This window comes from Otolemur garnettii, unplaced genomic scaffold (assembly GCF_000181295.1).
Source record: "Otolemur garnettii isolate 467f Iridium unplaced genomic scaffold, OtoGar3 scaffold00019, whole genome shotgun sequence".
In the NCBI taxonomy this organism is placed as follows: Eukaryota; Metazoa; Chordata; class Mammalia; order Primates; family Galagidae; genus Otolemur; species Otolemur garnettii.
Genome location: NW_003852414.1, coordinates 11,323,608 through 11,331,358, shown reverse-complemented (window position 1 = coordinate 11,331,358; position 7,751 = coordinate 11,323,608). Strand labels below are relative to the sequence as shown.

Genomic DNA, 7,751 nt, shown 5'->3' with positions numbered 1-7,751 from the left:
GACCCCCATCCCAGGCAAGTTAGCCTTTCTGAATCTATTTCATTTGTCAATGGTAAAAAGCATACCTGCCCAACTGACCTCCTTGTATCAGGAGTAAATAAGCTAATCCATGCATAAATCCCATGAAAGCAGCAAAGAAGTGGCAGAGAGACGGTGTGTAACAGATACAAGTCATGGAGTCAGCCAAGCCTAATGTTGAACTCTGCCTCTTTCTCTTGTGGACTGTGCCATCTGGGATTTAAGGCTGAGCCTCATTTATTCACGTGTTAAATGAGGACGGATGCCCTTCAGCTTGCAAAATTGTGAGGATGAGTGACAAACATATTGGGAAGTCCCCCAGAATGCTCATTTCCATCTTCTCTAGCATTAGTATTAATATTATTGTTGTACCTATCACAGGGTACCATGACTGTAAGATCTTCACATCAAATCAAGGAGCTTGCAGACCAATGGAAAGGACAGTAGGAGAAAACAGAGAACCAGAGAGCATCATTAGGCATCTGAAGTGATGAAAGATGTTAATTAAGGAGGAAGTAAAGGAATTCTGAGAGTAGTTAAGGATGAGGAGAATGGAGAGGTAGGCCTAGGCTATTTCAAGGAAGGCCTTATGAACTATGCTATGGAGTTCAGCATCACCTAGGCCATCCATTTCTAGGGGAAGATAAAATGTCACATGATCAGAGTGGGCCTTGTGAGTGGAAAAATTACCCATAATCTATGTAGCATAACTTTGGAGGTCAGAGAGAAAGTTCCATGATCCCAGATTTAATTTTGCATGCTCTGTCCTATGCTTAACTCCACTATTGAGTTATCACTTCCCGACTTCAGGTGGTGCTGTGGTCTGCACAGTGAAGCCAGACCTGTGAGAGGAAGAGTGGGGCGCCAGGAAGGCGGTGGCTGATCATCTGGGCCAGTTAAGAGGGGGCCCAAACTGGGGACATTGTGCATCACTGTAAATGCACCTTTTAGCACAAGGGTAGCTGCTAGAATCAGCTCTCAGCAGCCAGGAAGACCAGCCCTGGGTTGAGGAGGACTAAAACTAATGTTAATCTGCTGTGTGACTTCAGGGAAGCTACTGAACCTCTCTGGGCCTTAGAGTCCTTAAAGCATGACCTAGTGGGGCACTGGGCACTGAAGTGGGGAGAAGGAAGCTATCTCATACTTGGGGTGGGGGAGAACGTCAAGGAAAGGAGAGAGAAAGACAGGAAAAGAGAACCCTCCCCCACCTGCCATCACCTCTGTGTTTCTGAGCAGGGAAGGGGACAGTCTAGGCCATGAGAAATTAGCATAGACCCATTTTCAAGCTACAGGCAGATTGTGAGCCACATTCATAGGGTCTGCTATGGGCAGGGCCACTCTCCATGGAATGGAGCTTCCAGCAGGGAGCACACAATGCCAAGTGCTGAGCACCATGAGAATATTCCCTGGGGGAGCTGAATGGCAGAGAGCCTGCAAGCCCCATCCTTTATCAGCTGTCTTCTGGCCCAAATTTACCCTTCAGAAGAGCTGGAGACATGGGCTTTAAGCCTCCCATCATTATTCCTGGAAGCTGAGAAAAGACTCTGGAAATGTTTGATGGGAAACAAATGAACAAGTATTTAGGTCCTTGAGTCTCTTGGGAGGGAGAGACAGTTGGAGAGAGAGAGAGAGAGAGAGAAGGATGGAGATAAGGATAGAGGAGGGGAGAGGGAAGAAGGGAGAGAAGGAAAGGGAATGAAAGGAAAGAAAAGATGTAGGCCCTTTCCCTCAATGGCCCTTCCCAGCAGTTCCCCTGGAACAGGGAACCTGGGCCATTGGATGAAGTCTACAAGCAGCTGTAAGGAGATGCAGGAATCCACCTGGCCCAAACCAACAGGGTCACATTGACCCCCGCCCCCCCACCCCTGTTGAAAAACTTGAAAAATTCTTGAGGCCTCACCAGCAGACAGCACTAGAAAGGACCAAGTCCTCTTATGTTGCTCACCTTGGAAGATGAAATGTCATTTTACAGTAAGGAAGAGGTTCTTTATAAGGTTAGGGGACATGGTTCATGAAGAAACAGAGGGCAGAGGAGAAGCTGGAACCTAGTGGAGAATGGAGCAGTCTGCAGCTCCAGGACCCCTGTCCAGAGAATCCAGGGGTGCAGAGGGAGGGGATGGAAGGACGACTGGGGCCTCTAGCCTGACAAGTGGAGGCTCAGTTGCAGTCTTCTCCTCATCCAGCTTTGAGTGGCAGAGGACAGCCGTCCATACTGCTGTGACCTCCAGTGACCCAGAGAAAATTCCCATTATTAGGGGAAAAGTCTTTCTTCTTTTTACAAGAGAAAAGAACGATCATGTCTTACTTAAAGACTGTGTGTGTGAGTGTCTCACACAGTACCAGTGTCTGTAGCCCCTGGCCCGGCTTCCCAACAAGGCCAGTCTGCATGCATTCAGCAAACCTCCAAGGGAAATAATTGGAAGTGGAGGTAGGGAGGAGAAGGAGCCTCCCAGAACTTCCATGCTGAGTCTGCCTGGCCGCAAAAGCCAGTAAGGTTCCCTCCAGCAGCGGATTTCCCATGAACTCACCTGGGGCCCAGGTGAATTTCAGTAACTTTTCCCCAAACCCATCAAAAATATATAAGATGATTTTCTGTGGAAGCCGATTGTTCAAATCACATTGAGTAAAAGGATATTCATAAACTCACTCTCATGCCCCGCCCCCAATCCATGACACAAATATCCTTTCTCAAGAGCCACCTAGATCCTCCAGAGAAAACCTTTCACTCTTTTGAAAGGGAGCCTTGGTAGGCTCAAACTCAGTTTTCTCTTCAAGGAATGGTTATCAATACTTTGCATGAGGCTTGGAAGTCTGGTTATTTGTTACTCTTGCAAGTCTTCAGATTAATCAAAGGGCCTGGTTCCACCTGGTAACCACGGGAGGGAAGAGGGCTTTTAAATGTGAAGGGAGGCTGCACCCCAGATGGTTAGACCCCTGGTCCTGACAACCCCCTCCCACCCACACACTTACAGCCTCCCTCCCTTTGAGGTCATTAAGGGAAATCTAAACTCAGAAAATTACAGCTCAGTTTCTATGACTGTCTATTTTTGAATCAGTTTAAGGATAATCATCTCACTACTATGGGGTCATGAGTTTTGAAACTAACACAGGAAAGAACTTACCAAAAAACAGTTGATTCTTTTACATCAAAGTTGTCTGGGTTCTTGACAGTTCAAGTAGGGCTGTCTCCGGTCTTCTCACCTCGTGTATATTTCTTGGCCTTAAGTCATTGGTCTCACAATTTGGTTAAATATTTTGTAATGTCTAAAAACAAGAAGCATGTTTAAAACACTGTTCTTAAGAAGCATAGGCCAGGAATTTAAGGGGAGTCTCACTACTCAATAGAAGCCTCTGGTGGGACAAGGGTCTAGAAAAAGAAGTAGCTGAGTTAGGAAGACCACTCCTTTCAGCCCTCTGTGGAGAGGATAAGGCGCCTTGGCCGCTCTCCTTTACTCTCCCTGGGTGGAAGCCGGCGCTTGGCTTTCAACAGGAATCGCCCCGACCTTGAAAGTGTTTTCTTTGTTGCTCTTAAACTGAGGCATTTATGTTGCACCACAGTCTGTGATAAAGTGTGTCTTGGGGAAGAGTGCATACATTTTGTGTTTGTTTTTTTTTCACAAAAGAAAGGTCGAGAAAGAAAGAAAAAAAATCATTCAAGGATGGTCCCAGTGGCCAGTGAGAAAGGTGAGCGATTCAGGCTTTGAAAACGGTTCACACTCTGCCCTTTAACTTCAATGCCCTCCCTCCGGACTGCTCCGTAGCAGAGGATTCAATTGACTTCTTTTGTACCCAGTTTATTGCTCCGAACCCCTGGGGTCTCGATTTGCTCGCAGTAGAAACGCACCCCACAGAGCTGTTCTGCCCGCAGCCCCTCCCGACTTCCCGTTCCCTTCTCGTGGCTGGGGAGAGGAGGCGAGGCTGGCCGCTGAGCCGGCGTCGCTGGGAACAGGGATGGGGCACAGAAGCCAGGCTCCCGAGCGGCTGTCGCAGAGGCGAGATGCTGGACCCAGCAACGCTCAGGGAGCGGGCCGCGCTCGCCTTCCAACTCCACCCGCACATACTCTGCAAATTTGCAGAAGTCCCAGAAAAGTCTGGTGATGGGATCGATATTCCAAAGGGAACCCAGGCCCGGAATCCCGCATTCCCGTCGGGTAAGGGGGTGGCGGAACGCGCCAACCTGGCCCCTGAAGCAGCTCCGGCTGACTGCCCAGGCTGCTGCCGGCCGCGGAGGAGGACAACCGCCGCAAGGACTCCACTCCCGCCGTCTGGGCTACCAGCGCGCACCTCCCAAAACCTTCTGTGGCTGCTTGAAGACTTCGTGCGCGGCTGTCCAAGCCTCCCGGCCGCAGGGCTGGGAGGTGCAGGCGGCAGGTGTCCCCTGACCGGTGCGCGCCGCAGGTACCGGACAGACAGCGCCCAGAGGGCGTGATGGGGAAGGGCGAGAGGCGCCCCCAGCCGCGAGGCCCCGCCTCCCCTGGAGCCCCGGGAGTTCCCCTAAGGGAGGAAAGTGCCCCCTCCACTCCGGCCCTCCGCGCTCTGATTGGCTGGCGCGGAGGGTCCCTGGCACGCGCCTGTGGATGTAGCTATAAGAGTCCTCGCGTGCCGGCCCTCTGCTTCAGCTCATCGCCGCAGCCCTCCCCAGCGCAGCGCGGCGCGGGCCAGAGCGCAGCGGCTGCGGGCACTGCAGGGAGGCCCGGGGCGTGCAGCCGGGCGGCGGCCTCACTGCCCTCAGCGCAAGCCCCGGGAGGGAGGGGCTGCGGGCAGGGGACACCGCAGAAGCCAACTTCCTCAGGGTCTCTTCTGAAGCTGGCCGCGCCCAGGCCCACGGCGGCGAGCATGGACGCGGTGCTGCTGGAGCACTTCCCCGGGGGCCTGGACGCCTTCCCCTCTCCTTACTTCGACGAGGAGGACTTCTTCACCGACCAGTCCTCCCGGGACCCTCTGGAGGACGGCGATGAGCTGCTGGCAGACGAGCAGGCCGAGGTGGAGTTCCTCAGCCACCAGCTGCACGAGTACTGCTACCGCGACGGAGCGTGCCTGCTGCTGCAGCCTGCGCCCTCAACTGCCCCTATAGCGCTCGCCCCGCCGCCCTCGGGGGGCCCCGGAGAGCCTGAAGACGGCGCCGGATACTGCTGCGAGGCGGGGGCGCCCCCCGGTGGCTTCCCCTGCTCGCCCAGCTCGCCGCCCTCGTGCCTGGCCTACCCGTGCGCCGGAGTGGGCGTGCTGTCCCCAGGGGCGCGGCTGCGGGGCCTGAGCGGCGCGGCCGCGGTCGCGGCGCGGCGACGGCGGCGGGTGCGCTCGGAGGCCGAGCTGCAGCAGCTGCGGCAGGCGGCCAATGTGCGCGAGCGACGGCGCATGCAGTCCATCAACGACGCCTTCGAGGGGCTGCGCTCGCACATCCCCACGCTGCCCTACGAGAAGCGCCTCTCCAAGGTGGACACGCTGCGCCTGGCAATAGGCTACATCAACTTCCTCAGCGAGCTCGTGCAGGCCGACCTGCCACTGCGCGGTGGCGGCGCGGGCGGCTGCGGGGGACCGGGCGGCGGCGGGCGCCTGGGTGGGGACAGCCCGGGCAGCCAAGCGCAGAAGGTCATCATCTGCCATCGGGGCACCCGTAAGTGCGCTCCCTTCCCGGTGTAGGGAGACAGGGACTGGCAAGCGAAGGCCTGTGAGGGGGTGGAGAAACAGATTGCCAAGCAGACTGACGGACAGACCGATCGTCGGTGGGCACTGGCAACTTTGAGCATGAGCTCGCATTTCTGATCCCCCCCCCCCAACACACACACTGTGAACCTGCCTCGCAGGGTGCACATTCCCATTCAACTTGCTGCTATTCCTGGGAAGGGGCGCTGGTGGCTTGAAGGGTGGAGGAAGAGGGTCATTCTAGTATAACTGTAAGATACTTGTTCAGTGGAGGTGCCCCTGAGGGGGTCGATCCTAAGGGACCCAGTCCTAAGGGACCCGAGGAAATTGCTGGAAACACGGTTGGACATTCACAGTCTGATTTCTTTTCTCACCTCTCCAGGGTCACCCTCCCCCAGCGACCCGGATTATGGCCTTCCTCCTCTTACAGGACATTCTCTCTCATGGACTGATGAAAAACAACTCAAAGAACAAAATATTATCCGAACAGCCAAAGTGTGGACCCCAGAAGACCCCAGAAAACTCAACAGCAAATCTTCCTTCAACAATATAGAAAACGAGCCACCCTTTGAGTTTGTGTCCTGAGAAGTCCCAGACTCAGCTGAGGATCTGATTTATGTCTCTGTGCATATTGTACATGCAAATATCATCATGTAAATGTAATTTAAGAATCAAATTTTTCTAATGGCAATCAACTGTTATTTATCTATTTATTATCCCATTGAGTTAACGACATAGATGATCTCTTTTTAAATATATAATTTATATAATTTATCCTGATTTTTTTGAAAATATGCAATAGCCTACGATTCCCTCGGCACCTTTGTCAGAAGTCTGATATGTTGGAAGAACTCTGGCCGGAAAATTCATGCTTATTTATCACCAGATATGGTTTATTTCTAAGCGTTCTTAATAAATGCTATTTACACTTTTTTCTAAGGTGATTTGTTTAGTAACATCATTTGGTAGCTATAGCTTTACAAAGAATTAACTTAGTAAAAATGAACTGAATCAGAGACCAAAACTATAGTTATCTGGTAAGAAATCACATTTTATTTAGACTTAACCTAAAAAGAGGTAGGTTGGAGGGTTAGACCTCAACTCTCTGTGACAACCTTTCAGCTGCATCGCTTGGCCTAAGGAGTAATTATCTTTGCCTGTATTTTTATCTTGCCTTCCAAACACCCTATGAGGCAAAAAGGTCATAGAGAATTTATTATCCCCAATTTTCAGAGGGGAAAGCCAAGACTGGGTCAGAGAGGACCTTTGATTTGCCCAAGGTCATTCCACCTTGCCTCATCATACTGTGTAAAATGAACATGATGTGTTGGGCAGAGAGCTACCTAGTATCTGGGCTGGCCAAGGGAAGGGGACTTTTGGCTTCTATGGGCTGGGGAGAAAGGGCACTGTTAACTCTTCCGTTCGGTAGTTACAACACCAGGTACATGGAACTCCGACGTGCTCCTCTCAAAGGAGATGGCACAGGGGACGGTACTGAAACCTGGAGACCACCTGGGGGCCACCCAACAAAACCCAGGGTCTTTTAGGTAAGGCTGGAAGGAGTTCACCCGCTTCCCCTGCTACCTGCGCAACTAACTGGCTTATTTCTGAAACTGCTTTCATTTTGCCTCCAACAGAACTGAGTCCTCAGCTGCAGACAACCTGGGGAGCAGGCGAGCCTGGGGCGGAGGACGCAGGGGCGCCCCCTAGCGAAGGGGAGAGGAGCGAGGGAGCGTTCCACATTGCTCAGGGCTCGGCTTGTCCCCTCCGCGGCCACAGGCACGTTCCAGATCCGCGAGACGCCGCCCCCACCTGCAGGCCAGGGCGCGGGCGCGCGGCGGTGGATGGCGAGGCCCTGCGCGCACAGACCCCTCGGGCGCGTACGGAGACACGCACCTCCCGGCGACAGTCGCCAGGGCTGCACATGCCAGGCCAAGGCCGGGCGCTACTCCGCGGCCCGCAGCGGCCTGGGCAGCCAAGGTACAATCACAAATCGCCCCCAGTACCCACGGCCCCGGCGCAGGACAATATGTCGGCAGCATGCTAATTGCTTTAACCTAGTTTCAGACCCACCGAGAGGTTCCCCGCGC

At 53.4% G+C, this 7,751-nt stretch overlaps 1 protein-coding gene across 1 annotated transcript; it reads left to right on the top strand.

Moving 5' to 3' along the window:
- The first annotated feature begins 4,854 nt into the window (after window positions 1–4,854).
- On the top strand, window positions 4,855–6,598 carry PTF1A (pancreas specific transcription factor, 1a). The gene is made up of 2 exons (XM_003786755.1): window positions 4,855–5,632; window positions 6,044–6,598. Exons 1-2 carry the CDS (start codon window positions 4,855–4,857, stop codon window positions 6,244–6,246), a joined length of 981 nt encoding a protein of 326 aa, XP_003786803.1. The 3' UTR covers window positions 6,247–6,598.
- The last annotated feature ends 1,153 nt before the right edge of the window (window positions 6,599–7,751 follow it).

Bases quoted from the DNA above. Each gene is read 5' to 3' on its own strand.
- PTF1A (XM_003786755.1), top strand. From the start codon at position 4,855: ATGGACGCGGTGCTGCTGGAGCACTTCCCCGGGGGCCTGGACGCCTTC. The intron at 5,633-6,043 runs GTAAGTGCGCTC...TCACCTCTCCAG, and splicing joins CATCTGCCATCGGGGCACCC to GGTCACCCTCCCCCAGCGAC.